This window comes from Littorina saxatilis, linkage group LG8, assembly GCF_037325665.1.
Source record: "Littorina saxatilis isolate snail1 linkage group LG8, US_GU_Lsax_2.0, whole genome shotgun sequence".
In the NCBI taxonomy this organism is placed as follows: domain Eukaryota; kingdom Metazoa; phylum Mollusca; class Gastropoda; order Littorinimorpha; family Littorinidae; genus Littorina; species Littorina saxatilis.
This window is the reverse complement of record NC_090252.1, coordinates 4,879,234-4,896,733: the sequence shown is the minus strand read 5'-3', so window position 1 is coordinate 4,896,733 and position 17,500 is coordinate 4,879,234. Positions and strand designations below refer to the sequence as shown.

At 40.9% G+C, this 17,500-nt stretch overlaps 2 protein-coding genes and 1 long non-coding RNA gene across 3 annotated transcripts in view; 1 reads left to right on the top strand and 2 right to left on the bottom strand.

Moving 5' to 3' along the window:
* The first annotated feature begins 1,506 nt into the window (after positions 1-1,506).
* LOC138974939 (uncharacterized) lies at positions 1,507-3,640 on the top strand. The gene is made up of 3 exons (XR_011458456.1): positions 1,507-1,684; positions 2,247-2,576; positions 3,620-3,640. It is a non-coding gene; the product is annotated as an uncharacterized lncRNA (long non-coding RNA).
* Positions 3,641-3,650: 10 nt separating this feature from the next.
* On the bottom strand, positions 3,651-6,522 carry LOC138974484 (uncharacterized). Its single transcript, XM_070347201.1, has 2 exons — positions 4,311-6,522; positions 3,651-3,685 (listed from the first exon to the last, which is right to left on the bottom strand). Exons 1-2 carry the CDS (start codon positions 6,520-6,522, stop codon positions 3,651-3,653), a joined length of 2,247 nt encoding a protein of 748 aa, XP_070203302.1.
* An 8,225-nt stretch (positions 6,523-14,747) lies between these two features.
* Positions 14,748-17,500, bottom strand: part of LOC138972583 (uncharacterized) — an 11,370-nt gene continuing 8,617 nt past the window's right edge. The window contains exon 6 of the mRNA XM_070345239.1: positions 14,748-17,500. This exon is cut by the window's right edge and continues 102 nt beyond it. Within this exon, the coding sequence (XP_070201340.1) occupies positions 17,187-17,500 (314 nt within the window). The 3' untranslated portion in view covers positions 14,748-17,186.

Here is a 17,500-nt window from a genome sequence, read left to right as displayed (position 1 = left end):
ATACAAGGCCAGTTTGAGATCATGATGTGAACTGTGTACCCGGGGAGAAGTGTCCCTTTTAACTCATTGTCTCCCAGGTTCGGATATATCCGCTCAGACTGTTAGCTTCAGTCGCTTCCTGTAACGTCCATCTAACGCCTGCATTCCAGCGTGTTGATAGACAGTTTCTACACAGTTACTACAATTCTGAGTGACCTGCTGCAGCACAGCTGGTCTCGGCTAAAAAAAAACTTGGTCAACTAAGGTGGGGTACAAAGTGTTAAGACGGTGTACACGGGGAGGGATTAAGTATCTTTTTAGTCCACACTTATTTTCAACAAGCAATTACCGACCTAAACTTATGACACAAAATCGTGAGTGCTTTGATTGTAATTACAAACGTGACTGCATGGTTTGCTTCCTTAGTTTTCCAGAAACTTATTTTGCGAACACCTCACATATTGTACTCCAGTTACAGCTGCTTAATACTGCAACGAAGTGATTACACAATCATCCCCTGTTTCGGTTGAATTATCGTACACGCATGTCTGTTTTGCCCTCATGTGACAAGCCGGAAGCAGGCACAAAGAAAGATGACTCGAAAGGATCTATCACTATCTATGAAACTAAAAAAGAAGATACAATACGCACGGTGTATTTCATGCTTATGAAACTAGATCTTATACAAGTAAACAATCTTAATTGTTAAGCTTTTTCGTGTAAGATACTAAAGGCTCAAATTCAAGTTCGAATGGTTGTGATCCAACATAATTAAAACGCATGACAATATCAATTACACACACAATCCCTCATTCGCAGTTAGTTCTGGTAACCATGAAGACCATTATCGCACTACCGGCATAATCTAAAATCCTGACTAACAATTCTATTTTATGTCCAGATACTCAACACGTATCTCCCAGAGGTAAGAAAGGGACGAATGTCCGTTGTTTCTTCGTGATGTACAAGTAGCCCTCATATGCTTTTTTGTTTTTAAGGGAAAATAGCATTTTATATTTAGAGAAACCCAATGGCATGTTGTGGGATGCAACAGTTCTTTTAACAAATCGGCATCATTGTGAACAAGCAAATTATTTGAATAAATGTGATTCTTGGTTTTTCTGTTGATTGCTTTTCTAATGCTATGTAAGTGGGAAATCTGTTGACTTTTGCAGGGGATTACACAAACAAACATTTTTAGAAAGACACCTTTTTTGATCTTAAACAGATTCTTTTTTTTAACATCCAAATACTTGTTATGTCCCAAGAGGTACACGGGCATGTTTAAACATGTTTTCCTTCAAGTCAAACCTCACCCCTACCCTCCTCCGTTCAGCGTTGACTGCCAACGAAATGCAACACATAATATAATGAGCGGTCACTATGTTCTCAGCATGAGGGCCGTGCTTGTTTCTTAACCCACCCCCACCCCCCTACCCCGTGACCGGTTATTTTTATGTTCTTCCGGGAGCGAATAAACTGTTTATAACAATGGTTCCTTCAGACTGATTTGTGGGTTTTTTTACAGATAAAATCAACGTAGCTTAATCTCAGCTGGCACACTACACCGTTTTTAAGTTCGCAGCACACGTAGCTTTGTCTCTCGACGTGTTTTCAGATCCCAGGAGGAATATGGCCAGGTTCAGCAATGTCCACTTGTATCTACTTTTATCAAATTGTATCTTCTACCGGGCATGCGATTCCTGTAAGTACAACGTTTTGTCGTCGTCCTCCTTGAAAGGGCGGGGGGGGGGGGGGGGGGGATGGGTGCGTGAATAGCACAATGTGCGTGTGTAGGGGGGATCTGTCTGTTTGTGTCTGTGTTTGTATCTGTTTGCTTTGTAGTCTGTGATCAAAGGTTGCTGTCGGCAAAACTGTAGTATTATTACTTTGTTTTCTGTTGTTTTACTAAATCCTAATATTGCTACATATCACATTGTTTATTGTTTCTGCATAGGTCATGTAATATGTGTTTTCCTTGTAAATGTCTACTGTCAATATTCAGACATTTGTGTTTACAAAAATCAACCAGAAAGAAGTGAAAAGTACGTGAAACTGAATGCAGACTTTGTGTCAAATGATGCTTGCTTGCTTACTCGATTGACTGATCGATGGATGGACGGATAAAAACATGTCTAATGCAATTCTTTCACTATCCTGAACTGTTATGATGTATTTACAATAGTCTCGCCATGCACAAGTCTTCTTTGAAATCAAAACATAGTATCATGCATCAGAACAAAAATATTTTGCTCTTTTATTTCAAGGTGTCTGCTTTGACACAACAGGAATTGTTCGGGAAGATGACTGCTCAGTCACAGTGCAGTTCACAAATAACAGTAAGTGTCCAAACCCATGCACCTCGCTCTACCTGAAAGTGATGAAAAATGCAGCGCCATCTTCTAACAGTCTCATCTGCACAGTGGCGTACACTGGGGGATTATGCAATACGACTCTTGGATGCACGTGCGCATTGCAGCAAGAAGGAATTGCCGTCAAAAACACATTTTGTGGAGAGCAGTTTCAAGCGTGGGAGATGGTTGGAGGAAAGACTGACGGAACTGTCTTTCAGAAGGAACTGCACTTGCACCTCCTGTGTGAGTAAACTTTCTGAGAATTGTTATTCTGCTGGAAAGTGCGCTGATAATAGGAGTAAACTGCACATCGTCATAGAACAAACTCTCTCTCTCTCTTTCTCTCTCTTTCTCTCTTTCTCTCCCCTTTTCTCTCTCTCTTTCTCTCTCTTTCTCTCTCTTTCTCTCTCTCTCTCTCTCTCTCTCTCTCTCTCTCTCTCTCTCTCTCTCTCTCTCTCTCTCTCTTTCTCTCTCTCTATGTATGACATGGATGCGCTTGAAAGTGTCATCACTGAAAACGAAGTAAAAGAAGCTATTAGAGTATTAAAGAATGGTAAAGCTGCAGGACCCGATTATTTAATTGGGGAGTTCTTCAAGAATTCCGCCACAGCTGTTGTGCCGTTTCTTACAAAATATTTCAATAAATTGTTTACCTCAGGACTTTACCCTGGTGTATGGACGGAAGCCATAATTCATCCCCTTCACAAGAAAGGTGATAAGAATAATCCTGATAATTACAGAGGTATTTCATTACTATGTATATGCAGCAAAATCATCCATGAAAAGGGCCCAAGGCCTACTCATTAAAATATTCAGACTTCTCTCTCTCTCTCTCTCTCTCTCTCTCTCTCTCTCTCTCTCTCTCTCTCTCTCTCTCTCTCTCTCTCTCTCTCTCTCTCCTTCTAAATGGAATGATGACCGTTACTTCCCACTTTGGTTGTGGCGAGCGAGAGAAATCAGTACATATTGACAGAATATCAAACAAGAATTAACTGTTCATAACTATACTTGTTTTAAAAGCACGTACGCGTACTTTACTGTCTTTTGCAAAGCAAAACTGTGTTTATTCCAGAATCTGGAGGTTAGACGTTAACGACATGTACTAGTTAATTAAATATTAACATTTTTAATTGTTACTTTTTGTTTGCTTTTGTAGTATAATTATTTTAATGAAGCATACACAAATACCAACGTACCTTACTTGTTTCAAATATCAATGTGTATAACCACACGGAATGTGTAAGAGATTTAAACGCTATCATTTGTGTTTCCTGTTCTGTCCTTAGGTGATCACGGAAAAATCACCGGTAAATATACTTACTTTATACGTCTCTCTCCCTCACACAGTAACCCTGTAACGCACATAATGCTCCAACCATAGACCAAATAGCCTGGACCGCCAACTCGTCACGTGACCCTTCGAGGTTACGACGCTCGACTTTCAGGGGCGCTTAGCGTCCGGTTTGAAAGGCCAGCTATTCGAAGACAGTGAAAAGAAAGCACGCTCCAGTTATTTGTGACAATGGGAGGTGACAATGAACTGGATTTTCCAAACTTACTTAACAAAACTCATCAAAAAACATGTTCCATATGCACTTTAGCTGAGTTTATTTTAGCATTTTCAGAACTTACCTCGGCAACTTCGTCCATGTTTACAATCGACACCGGATATGACATCCCCCGGATTTCTGAAAGGCCATGTAAGCGTAGGTTCCTAAATGCGAGAGGCCGCTACCTCGTAATAGAGAGAAAGAGCGGAGAGAGAGCTAGTTGGCGGTCCAGGATAAATGGTCTATGCTCCAACTAACATCTAGCAAGAAGCATTTCTTTACAAATAACAATGTGTGCCTTGTGCCACATGTGCATTATTTGAAGAAAAACAAATATTAAACAAATAATAAGAGAAATGAAAAATAGCTGCAGTAGTGGTTGCAGTTGTGGTCATGGTGTTTTGAGTGGTGGCGGTAAGGATAGTACCGGTAGAAGCAGCAATGGTTGTTGTTGTGGTCATGGTGTTTTGAGTGGTGGCGGTAAGGATAGTACCGGTAGAAGCAGCAATGGTTGTTGTTGTGGTCATGGTGTTTTGAGTGGTGGCGGTAAGGATAGTACCGGTAGAAGCAGCAATGGTTGTTGTTGTGGTCATGGTGTTTTGAGTGGTGGCGGTAAGGATAGTACCGGTAGAAGCAGCAATGGTTGTTGTTGTGGTCGTGGTGTTTTGAGTGGTGGCGGTAAGGATAGTACCGGTAGAAGCAGCAATGGTTGTTGTTGTGGTCATGGTGTTTTGAGTGGTGGCGGTAAGGATAGTACCGGTAGAAGCAGCAATGGTTGTTGTTGTGGTCATGGTGTTTTGAGTGGTGGCGGTAAGGATAGTACCGGTAGAAGCAGCAATGGTTGTTGTTGTGGTCATGGTGTTTTGAGTGGTGGCGGTAAGGATAGTACCGGTAGAAGCAGCAATGGTTGTTGTTGTGGTCATGGTGTTATGAGTGGTGGCGGTAAGGATAGTACCGGTAGAAGCAGCAATGGTTGTTGTTGTGGTCATGGTGTTTTGAGTGGTGGCGGTAAGGATAGTACCGGTAGAAGCAGCAATGGTTGTTGTTGTGGTCATGGTGTTTTGAGTGGTGGCGGTAAGGATAGTACCGGTAGAAGCAGCAATGGTTGTTGTTGTGGTCATGGTGTTTTGAGTGGTGGCGGTAAGGATAGTACCGGTAGAAGCAGCAATGGTTGTTGTTGTGGTCATGGTGTTTTGAGTGGTGGCGGTAAGGATAGTACCGGTAGAAGCAGCAATGGTTGTTGTTGTGGTCATGGTGTTTTGAGTGGTGGCGGTAAGGATAGTACCGGTAGAAGCAGCAATGGTTGTTGTTGTGGTCATGGTGTTTTGAGTGGTGGCGGTAAGGATAGTACTGGTAGAAGCAGCAATGGTTGTTGTTGTGGTCATGGTGTTATGAGTGGTGGCGGTAAGGATAGTACCGGTAGAAGCAGCAATGGTTGTTGTTGTGGTCATGGTGTTTTGAGTGGTGGCGGTAAGGATAGTACCGGTAGAAGCAGCAATGGTTGTTGTTGTGGTCATGGTGTTTTGAGTGGTGGCGGTAAGGATAGTACCGGTAGAAGCAGCAATGGTTGTTGTTGTGGTCATGGTGTTTTGAGTGGTGGCGGTAAGGATAGTACCGGTAGAAGCAGCAATGGTTGTTGTTGTGGTCATGGTGTTTTGAGTGGTGGCGGTAAGGATAGTACCGGTAGAAGCAGCAATGGTTGTTGTTGTGGTCATGGTGTTTTGAGTGGTGGCGGTAAGGATAGTACCGGTAGAAGCAGCAATGGTTGTTGTTGTGGTCATGGTGTTTTGAGTGGTGGCGGTAAGGATAGTACCGGTAGAAGCAGCAATGGTTGTTGTTGTGGTCATGGTGTTTTGAGTGGTGGCGGTAAGGATAGTACTGGTAGAAGCAGCAATGGTTGTTGTTGTGGTCATGGTGTTATGAGTGGTGGCGGTAAGGATAGTACCGGTAGAAGCAGCAATGGTTGTTGTTGTGGTCATGGTGTTTTGAGTGGTGGCGGTAAGGATAGTACCGGTAGAAGCAGCAATGGTTGTTGTTGTGGTCATGGTGTTATGAGTGGTGGCGGTAAGGATAGTACCGGTAGAAGCAGCAATGGTTGTTGTTGTGGTCATGGTGTTTTGAGTGGTGGCGGTAAGGATAGTACCGGTAGAAGCAGCAATGGTTGTTGTTGTGGTCATGGTGTTTTGAGTGGTGGCGGTAAGGATAGTACCGGTAGAAGCAGCAATGGTTGTTGTTGTGGTCATGGTGTTTTGAGTGGTGGCGGTAAGGATAGTACCGGTAGAAGCAGCAATGGTTGTTGTTGTGGTCATGGTGTTTTGAGTGGTGGCGGTAAGGATAGTACCGGTAGAAGCAGCAATGGTTGTTGTTGTGGTCATGGTGTTTTGAGTGGTGGCGGTAAGGATAGTACCGGTAGAAGCAGCAATGGTTGTTGTTGTGGTCATGGTGTTTTGAGTGGTGGCGGTAAGGATAGTACCGGTAGAAGCAGCAATGGTTGTTGTTGTGGTCATGGTGTTTTGAGTGGTGGCGGTAAGGATAGTACCGGTAGAAGCAGCAATGGTTGTTGTTGTGGTCATGGTGTTTTGAGTGGTGGCGGTAAGGATAGTACCGGTAGAAGCAGCAATGGTTGTTGTTGTGGTCATGGTGTTTTGAGTGGTGGCGGTAAGGATAGTACCGGTAGAAGCAGCAATGGTTGTTGTTGGAGGACTAGCCACAGTGTCATACAACCGTTGTGTGTCTCATTGCCCGATAAAAACGGCTTCAAAGCAGACTTTATTTAGAATTCTTAATAGAATGACAGTACACTGTTTGGCATGCCATGGTATCATTAGACAAGATGGGTGAACAAATTTGACTTTTTTGGATAGATAATTGATGATCTGTTTTACCGATTTGCAAAGCTTGTTCAGTTCTAGCTGTTTGGGAGTGATTGTTGTGTGTGTGAGGTTTTTGTTTGTGTTGTTTGTTTGTCGATGGTAACGAGGGGAACCTTACGTTTGTGAATTTTATTTTCGGGGGTGTCTGTGTTGTCTGTTCTGTTGTTTACCAATACCTCAAGTAAACACAATATAATCATATGGTCATATAACTGGTTTTAAAATAAACGGCTTCACCACAAAGATATTTACCAAATGCATATGCATATTTGTTGTTGTTTTGTTAATAATTATAGGTAGTATAGTAGTAGTAGTAGTAGTAGTAGTAGTAGTAATAGTAGTAGTAGTAGTAATAGTAGTAGTAATAGTGGTAGTAATAGTAGTAGTAGTAGTAGTAGTAGTAGTAGTAGTAGTAGTAGTAGTAGTCGTCGCCGTAGTAGTGGTTGGTGTGTAGTGGTAGTAGTGGTAGTAGTAGTAGTAGTAGTAGTAGTAGTAGTAGTAGTAGTAGTAGTTGTAGTAGTAGTAGTAGTAGTAGTAGTAGTAGTAGTAGTAGTAGTAGTAGTAGCAGCAGCAGTCGTAGTAGTCGTCGTCGTCGTAGTAGTTGTTGGTGTGTAGTGGTAGTAGTAGCAATGGTGGTGATGCTGTTGGCGTTTCTAAACCGGATTTGATAAAGACGATCAGACAGCATCGCGTGTGTCAATCTTCAAGGAAAGGAAGACATTATTACACTATGTCCTCTCTGTTTTGTATCCACTATAATCATGATTTGATAAAGACGATCAGACAACAACGCGTGTGTCAATCTTCAAGGAAAGGAAGACATTATTACACTATGTCCTCTCTGTTTTGTATCCACCAGGGGCGGACGAGGGGGGGGGGGGTTCTGGGGTTTCCGGACCCCCCCCCCCCCCCCCCCCCAGCCAAAAAATAAAAATATTTCTGTGTGTTTTTTTGGGTTGAGTTTCAATTTTTGGGGTATTAATCAGTGACAAAATCTGCTGCCTGAAACTGGTAATGATCATCCTCAGAATGCACCAGATTGCACCATTTTGCATCCTTTTTTCCACATTTTCCGGGGGGACATGCCCCCGGATACTCCTAGCAGGCTAGGCGCTTTGCGCCGTCGGCTCGGCGCTTCGCGCCTTCACACCCATATCTTCACAATATACTTTTGGAAACCCCCCCCCCCCCCCCATAAAATGAACTGATCCGCCCCTGTCCACTATAATCATGATTTGAAATGTGCAGTTTCTTCTCCATTGTTTGGGTTCGTGGTACTAGGCCCAGTCGCAGGAGGGCTGCTCATCATCATCTTTGTTGTTGCATTGTGGAAGTGTAAGCGAAAAGGTTGGTGAACAAATCACATCCAAGTATGTTTCATTTCCTAACCTATATTCTTTCCCCTTTTCCATCTGAAAAAAAGAAACGTTGAATAAGAATATCGTAAACATCATGTTGTTGTTATGTGTGTGTGTGTGTGTGTGTGTGTGTGTGTGTGTGTGTGTGTGTGTGTGTGTGTGTGTGTGTGTGTGTGTGTGTGTGTGTGTGTGTGTGTGTGCGCGTGTGTTTCATACACACATTTGTTATGTTGTTGCGGAAGAAGATTGTTCGCGTGTTGAACCTCTGCATTACAATCATGTCATCAGTATTGTACACTGCTTGCCACAGGCCAGACGATGGGTTCAGACTTCATCTTGTTTGAATCCATTTACAAAAAAATACTTAATCATCACAACTGTGAGGTTGGTTTGTGTTCAGATTGACAGATTTCGAACACAAACGACAGGAAGTTAGAGCAGGAAGAGTTTATTGACACTTAGATTTCAACTTAAAACAATAACATTAGAAATTTGATTATTGATCAATCAGGCAACATTTATATTACCTAATACTGAGTCACTTAAAACAGTGGGCGGGGATGTAGCTCAGTCGGTAGCGCGCTGGATTTGTATCCAGTTGGCCGCTGTCAGCGTGAGTTCGTCCCCACGTTCGACGAGAGATTTATTTCTCAGAGTCAACTTTGTGTGCAGACTCTCCTCGGTGTCCGAACACCCCCGTGTGTACACGCAAGCACAAGACCAAGTGCGCACGAAAAAGATCCTGTAATCCATGTCAGAGTTCGGTGGGTTATAGAAACACAAAAATACCCAGCATGCTTCCTCCGAAAGCGGCGTATGGCTGCCTAAATGGCGGGGTAAAAACGGTCATACACGTAAAAGCCGTGGGAGTTTCAGCCCATGAACGAACACACAAACAAACAAACTTAAAACAGTGTATGTACTTTTTGATTTTGAAAATTGAATGATCGCACATTTGTTACACATATTCATGTTTCAAAACACGTGTTGAATTTTCCCCATGGGAATTGTTCTAATTTTCAGTAAATATAGACCTGCCTGTATTAAATAGACAGCTGATACATGGATGGGTTAATGCCTAGTTGATAGCTGGGTAACTGTGGGAATTGATGACTGGATGCATGAATGGATTGAAGATAAATACATTGTTTAAACGGCTCTCCTGTCACCTTCTTGCTTGCTAGAAAGTTGTAATTATAAAGTTGTAGTATAAGCTTAGCTTGATGTGTGGTCCCAATTATTTCTGTTGTACAATATATGCCACCCTATGTTTTCAGAATAACATCTTGTTTAAACCAAAGTTGTAATTATAAAGTTGTAGTATAAGCTTAGCTTGATGTGTGGTCCCAATTATTTCTGTTGTACAATATATGCCACCCTATGTTTTCAGAATAACATCTTGTTTAAACCAAAGTTGTAATTATAAAGTTGTAGTATAAGCTTAGCTTGATGTGTGGTCCCAATTATTTCTGTTGTACAATATATGCCACCCTATGTTTTCAGAATAACATCTTGTTTAAACCAAAGTTGTAATTATAAAGTTGTAGTATAAGCTTAGCTTGATGTGTGGTCCCAATCATTTCTGTTGTACAATATATGCCACCCTATGTTTTCAGAATAACATCTTGTTTAAACCAAAGTTGTAATTATAAAGTTGTAGTATAAGCTTAGCTTGATGTGTGGTCCCAATTATTTCTGTTGTACAATATATGCCACCCTATGTTTTCAGAATAACATCTTGTTTAAACCAAAGTTGTAATTATAAAGTTGTAGTATAAGCTTAGCTTGATGTGTGGTCCCAATCATTTCTGTTGTACAATATATGCCACCCTATGTTTTCAGAATAACATCTTGTTTAAACCAAAGTTGTAATTATAAAGTTGTAGTATAAGCTTAGCTTGATGTGTGGTCCCAATTATTTCTGTTGTACAATATATGCCACCCTATGTTTTCAGAATAAAATCTTGCTTAAACCAAAGTTGTAATTGCGGTTTGACTTTGTCTCCGGGCTTGCAGGAAAGCTCTGTCACAGACCAAATCCAGACTCTGAAACGCAGAACACCCAAGACGTGGATGTGGAATTCTTTCCCGACACACCTGCACAAGAGGAGGACGACGCAGTTGTTGCCCTTGCAGAGAGTGACCATCTGAAGAATCTAGGGAATCCACTGTACCTCAATCTAGCCTCACAATGAACCTTCAAGCTTCAGTAGAAGCGAACGTATGAACCAACCCTCATTTTTGGCATGTGTCCAGTTATAATAACATAACATAAAATGGGATGGGAAAACGTATGTGTTTGATTTTTCTCCTTCCTTTTCTTTTTCATTCCTTCCTTTTCTTTTTCATTCCTTCCTTTTCTTTTTCAGTCTTGTCTTCTGCAGGCACGTGTTGGTGTATGTTCTCGCGGTCATGGTCGTCGATTCAGTTAAAAACTAAACTGCTTCTTTTGCGGCAAACTGTTGTGTAGTTTCACATTTATACGCTCTTATATATTTCCTCCATCTTAATTGTCTTTACCTGTGACGGAGTAATTAAAAACGTAATGATACGGGCAAAACAAATACACACACTAGGAAGCTTTCATATAAACTAAACAAAGCCAGGTCAGACAGAAGGAATTTTAACCGAAAAGCAAAAGTTAAAAACAAAAATAAAATCAATACAATACAATAATTATGATACAATACAATACAATACAATACGATACAATACAATACAATACAGAACAATGCAAATCACTGCAATAAAGCTTTATTGTCTGATTGTTGATACATCAGCTGTTGTGGTTGAGAAATAATAGAGGAGAGTGTACAGTACCTTGATTACCATTTCACTCTGGTTTACCTCCACTTTCAGACAACAGCCAAACATCGCGTCACGCTCATAAGATAATTGCCTATGTCATTTTTTGATGTTTTGAGAAAAACGTTCTTTGGTTTCTGAACAATCTGCCTATCTCATTTTAGTTATAAGTTGCAAACTGCCTATCTTGAGCTGTTACCACGGGATAAACGTGAGATAAAGAGCTGACAGTAACACTTTCAATCAGCAAAACTGCATAACAACCCACACACAGCCTTCACATTTTCAAAACAAGTCTTCCTGTATCATAAAGAAAAAGCGCCTTACTCAAGAAACGAGATCAGCAGTTTTGCTTACGTTACCGTGGCAATGGTTTCCGATGGTCTGAGAGTTTGTACTCTCTAACACATGATAGATACCCTTCCAGTAGCTTCTCCTGTAGTTTCACTACAGAAATGCCTAACACTGAGATGGGTTTTTTTTATGAGCGTGAAGATCGGCTGCTTCACCAGTATTCGTGTCTTAGGCCGCGTAATGCTGACTGCCCTGACGACTATCATTCCTACACAAGCCTTGGAGCTGACGAAAAGCAACCTACGAAAAGCCACCTTATGAACACATTCAACACTGAAAGAACAAAATTGGATGATCAGAAAGGAGAGGGGTTGGGGGAGGGGGGGCGCGGTTGGAGATAGAGAGAGAGGGGGTGAGGAAGAGAGACAGGGGAAACTGAAACTGAAACTGAAACTGAACTTTATTACCAAAGGATAGAAACAGACAGGCAGACAGCCAAATGGAGACGGACAGACAGACCGACAGAGAGCATAAGACAGCATCGTTAGTCTCGTTTGTTTGTTTGTTTGTTTGTTTGTTTGTTTGCTTAACGCCCAGCCGACCACGAAGGGCCATATCAGGGCGGTGCTGCTTTGACATTTAACGTGCGCCACACACAAGACAGAAGTCGCAGCACAGGCTTCATGTCTCACCCAGTCACATTATTCTGACACCGGACCAACCAGTCCTAGCACTAACCCCATAATGCCAGACGCCAGGCGGAGCAGCCACTAGATTGCCAATTTTAAAGTCTTAGGTATGACCCGGCCGGGGTTCGAACCCACGACCTCCCGATCACGGGGCGGACGCCTTACCACTAGGCCACCGTGCTTCGTCTCGCTGACTGTACAGTGCGAGCATCAAGAAGAAGAAGAAAAGGAAGAAGTATATAACTATAGCCTTATTTCCGCAGTCAAAACATGTAATTGTGGACACTTTACACATTAAACAAGTCGCGTAAGGCGAAAATACTTTAGTCAAGTAGCTGTCCAACTCACAGAATGAAACTGAACGCAATGCAACGCAGCAAGACCATCGTCAGTCCACCGCTCACGGCAAAGGCAGTGAAATTGACAAGAAGAGCGGGGTAGTAGTTGCGCTCAGAAGGATAGCACGCTTTTCTGTACTTCTCTTCGTTTTAACTTTCTGAGCGTGTTTTTAATCCAAACATATCATATCTTTTTATATTTAGTCAAGTTTTGACTAAATATTTTAACATCGAGGGGGAATCGAAACGAGGGTCGTGGTGTATGTGCGTGTGTGTGTGTGTGTGTCTGTCTGTCTGTCTGTGTGTGTGTGTGTGTGTAGAGCGATTCAGACTAAACTACTGGACCGATCTTTATGAAATTTGACATGAGAGTTCCTGGGTATGAAATCCCCGAACGTTTTTTTCATTTTTTTGATAAATGTCTTTGATGACGTCATATCCGGCTTTTCGTGAAAGTTGAGGCGGCACTGTCACGCCCTCATTTTTCAACCAAATTGGTTCAAATTTTGGTCAAGTAATCTTCGACGAAGCCCGGGGTTTGGTATTGCATTTCAGCTTGGTGGCTTAAAAATTAATTAATGACTTTGGTCATTAAAAATCGGAAAATTGTAAAAAAAACAAAAAAATTATAAAACGATCCAAATTTACGTTTATCTTATTCTCCATCATTTGCTGATTCCAAAAACATATAAATATGTTATATTCGGATTAAAAACAAGCTCTGAAAATTAAATATATAAAAATTATTATCAAAATTAAATTGTCAAAATCAATTTAAAAACACTTTCATCTTATTCCCGGTCGGTTCCTGATTACAAAGACATATACATATGATATGTTTGGATTAAAAACACGCTCAGAAAGTTAAAACAAAGAGAGGTACAGAAAAGCGTGCTATCCTTCTTAGCGCAACTACTACCCCGCTCTTCTTGTCAATTTCACTGCCTTTGCCATGAGCGGTGGACTGACGATGCTACGAGTATACGGTCTTGCTGAAAAATGGCAGCTACTTGACTAAATATTGTATTTTCGCCTTACGCGACTTGTTGTTTTTGGAATCAGGAACCGACAAGGAATAAGATGAAAGTGTTTTTAAATTGATTTCGGAAATTTAATTTTGATAATAATTTTTATATATTTAATTTTCAGAGCTTGCTTTTAATCCAAATATAACATATTTATATGTTTTTGGAATCAGCAAAGGATAGATAATAAGATGAACGTAAATTTGAATCGTTTTAAAAAAAAGATTTTTTTTTACAATTTTCAGATTTTTAATGACCAAAGTCATTACCTAATTTTTAAGCCACCACGCTGAAATGCAATACCGAAGTCCGGGCTTCGTCGAACATTACTTGACCAAAATGTCAACCAATTTGGTTGAAAAATGAGGGCGTTACAGTGCCGCCTCAACTTTCACGAAAAGCCGGATATGACGTCATCAAAGACATTTATCAAAAAAATGAAAACAATGTATGGGGATATCATACCCAGGAACTCTCATGTCAAATTTCATAAAGATCGGTCCAGTAGTTTAGTCTGAATCGCTCTACACACACACACAGACAGACACACACACACACACACACACACACACACACACACACACGCACATACACCACGACCCTCGTCTCGATTCCCCCCCTCTACGTTAAAACATTTAGTCAAAACTTGACTAAATGTAAAAAAGATACAGTACATCTACTGAAAGGTATTTTCATTTCATTGTTGTGCCCCTGTACACCTAATGTCTGAGTAAGTTGTGCTAGCTTTGTAGACAGGTATCTTCTCGTGTTCTTTTTCCTGTTTTAGGTTACACAACTGTATGCCCACTGTATTGTCGCTTGAATTGTGTTTATGAGTTTATGAATAGAAATGATTATTACAAATGTTTTGAAGCCACCTTTTGAACTTCGAGTTCTCTTTGTCAAGACACTTGATACAAAAAGTATTTGCATTTTACTGCCCTGATTGTTCATGTCTGCTTGTCGTTGAACAGAAGCGTTAGCCTTTTCTGGACTTGATTCTTTGGTGTTTCTTTCACCAGCCATTCACTCCTTGACTTCAATTCAGTCCAATTTAAACAAATTATAAATTATTTAAGCATAAACAGAATGTTCATTGAAACGCAGTTACATAGTTCATACCTTGGTGCTTCCTAAATGACGCATCTGTTTGAAACGTGTTAAACTCTTCGAAGATTGGAAATATAGCTTGTCGATCCACAAAAGTTCCTTTTCCTCTTTTCCTGGGCATTATTGATGCTTACATGATGCAATGTATCCATTGCCAATAGAATTGATTATGTCCCTTGGGACATGTAAATCCGTTCATTCATTCACACACACACACACACACACACACACACACACAAACACACACACACACATACACACACACGCACACATGCACATGCACGTACACACACAGACACACACACACACACACACGCACACTCACACACACACACACACACACACCAGAACCTCCTTAAATACACAAATGTATCAGTTTTTCGTTTCTTTATTAACAATCCGATGTTGATGCATGAAAATAAACCGGAATTCATAAATGTTGGAAGACTGATACAAACAAAGCTTGTAAGATTAAAAGTCAAGCGTTGTCACTAAATAAAAACAGTTACAATACTCCATATCACCTTCAAACAAAAAGATAATACGCTTTTGATTCATAAACTGTGCTTTTTATTTTGCAAGCCAGAGGATTATTAAATTAATCCTCTTTTTCTCTTGAATGTGGCGAAAATCAACAATTAAGAAAATAACACTTAATTGCGATTAATCTCACATTCGACATAAGTTTTGCATTCAAGGCCACATAGTAAATCAAGTATGTATAGCTGCCCTGTTGGAATATAAAAGTCATTGTGGTGTAACGTTTGGATTTGAAATTAAAAACAAAATCTTTAAAAAAAAACTTCGTCCATTAACAGGAAAATAAGCACGGACTTTTTCAAGCCAAATTATTTACAACTTGAAGAGGCCATCACGAAAAGTTAATTGAATTTAACAGGAGCTATTAATTACATTAGAGTTAAAACAATATAATAAAGAATGAACATTGTACATAGGAAAGAGAATATTTACATTGTGTCGGGCAAGGAACGTCTCCTCGCCTATCCTTGATACATCTCAATGTCTTTCATTATCTCCCTCTACCTATCACTACGTTATAAAAGGCACTATATGCTACATATGTGTGACCGACACAAATATATCCCTTGCTCCAAATTGATTGACACAAAGAACAAGAACGAAAGAAGCATTCAGTTTAGTTGTGTCAAGTTGTGGGAGTACGGATGGAGGATAACAAAGAAAAACAAATCAGTTATTATTATTGCACTTATTACAAGACCTTGGAATGTTTTGCAAGAAAAACGGCATTCAAATGATATTTATACAATTGTCCAGTGTGTATGTTTTAATGTAAACTTATATGATGATAAAAAAAACTGTTGCAAGACAAATCGGTTGTGTGTGTGTGTGTGTGTGTGTGTGTGTGTGTGTGTGTGTGTGTGTGTGTGTGTGTGTGTGTGTGTGTGTGTGTGTGTGTGTGTGTAGTGTTGGTTTTTGTAAGTTGTTCCCATACATCACAATGTAAGAGACTGTGACAAGCGGACCATGCACCGAATATTGCAGCAATTTTCATCATGAAACAGCAGTTATATGGTTTGGTTTAAAAGCAATATGATTAGTATTTAATGCCAAATTGTTTACCAAAACAATATCTCAACTGCATGGCAATTAAAACTGAACTATCAATCAATCAATCAATATGAGGCTTATATCGCGCGTATTCCGTGGGTACAGTTCTAAGCGCAGGGATTTATTTTTTTATTTTTTTATTTTTATTTTATGCAATTTATATCGCGCACATATTCAAGGCGCAGGGATCTATTTATGCCGTGTGAGATGGAATTTTGTACACAATACATCACGCATTCACATCGACCAGCAGATCGCAGCCATTTCGGCGCATATCCTACTTTTCACGGCCTATTATTCCAAGTCACACGGGTATTTTGGTGGACATTTTTATCTATGCCAATACAATTTTGCCAGGAAAGACCCTTTTGTCAATCGTGGGATCTTTAACGTGCACACCCCAATGTAGTGTACACGAAGGGACCTCGGTTTTTCGTCTCATCCGAAAGACTAGCACTTGAACCCACCACCTAGGTTAGGAAAGGGGGGAGAAAATTGCTAACGCCCTGACCCAGGGTCGAACTCGCAACCTCTCGCTTCCGAGCGCAAGTGCGTTACCACTCGGCCACCCAGTCCACTCGGCCACCCAGTCCACTAGACATAAGACAAGGAACACTGTGTGACCAGAAGCAGAATGTATAGAGAAAAAATCAAGTCTTTTGTACCAAAGTGAAACAATACTGTCCGTGAAAGTTCAAGTCCGAAAAGAATCAACAGTAATTACACCTTTGAAATTCGTAAAAGCTGATTATGTGTTCAGATTTGAACAGGTATGCTAGACTATTACAACTGGGTATCAAAACGGCAGTACAGGAAATGTATCGTTTACTGACAGAATTATACGTATGAAAGGAGACAAAAAGGGTATTTGCCGCTTTTGTTTTCTAAACTGCAAGACTTTTCAAGAACTCAATACAGATGCCATCTACAGGAAAAGCTGTTTTATATCTGTTGCTGTTTTAATTGTGTTTAGGCTTTATCGAATTGAGTCACTTCGAAGAGCAGTCTGCTTGCTGGGGTTTTCACCAGTCTGTTTGTATGCCCCTTCAACCCACACTAGAAATGATGTGCAAGTTATTTGAAGACTTCAGGCGAGTAATATGATTCTCTCAAAACTGTATTCCCACTCAAGACGACATTATCAGTTTCACCGCTGGAAAAGGTAGTTTTTAAAGCTGCCGTTTTGTGTTAGCCGTGACTCGTGCAACTTCGACAAACAGTCTACCCGCTGTGGTCTTCACCAGACGAATCAGTCTGTTCGCGCACCTCTTCCACCCACACAAGCTGCGATGTGCAGCGCGATGCGGACTTCAGTCGCCCCATTCGATCGTCGCCAACGGACACAGAACCCACGCAAACAACTACCTTTCTCTCAAGGCCTTGGACAACGCGATTGTCTGTCGCTATCACTTGGTCCGGCCCGGTCATGTTTGCCACGTCTCTCACACCCTCCATGTCACTTGATTTCAGCACTTTCACCGGAATTCGTTCTTCCCTCAAGCCGCGCAGGAGACCACTAGTTTTTCCTCTCCGAC

What these genes read in the sequence shown, in the direction of transcription:
- LOC138974484 (XM_070347201.1), bottom strand. Translation starts at nt 6,522, where the DNA reads ATGACCACAACAACAACCATTGCTGCTTCTACCGGTACTATCCTTACC. An exon ending in AACCATTGCTGCTTCTACCG is followed by an intron (nt 3,686 to 4,310) that starts GTACTATCCTTA and finishes TGTGCGTTACAG; the next exon opens with GGTTACTGTGTGAGGGAGAG.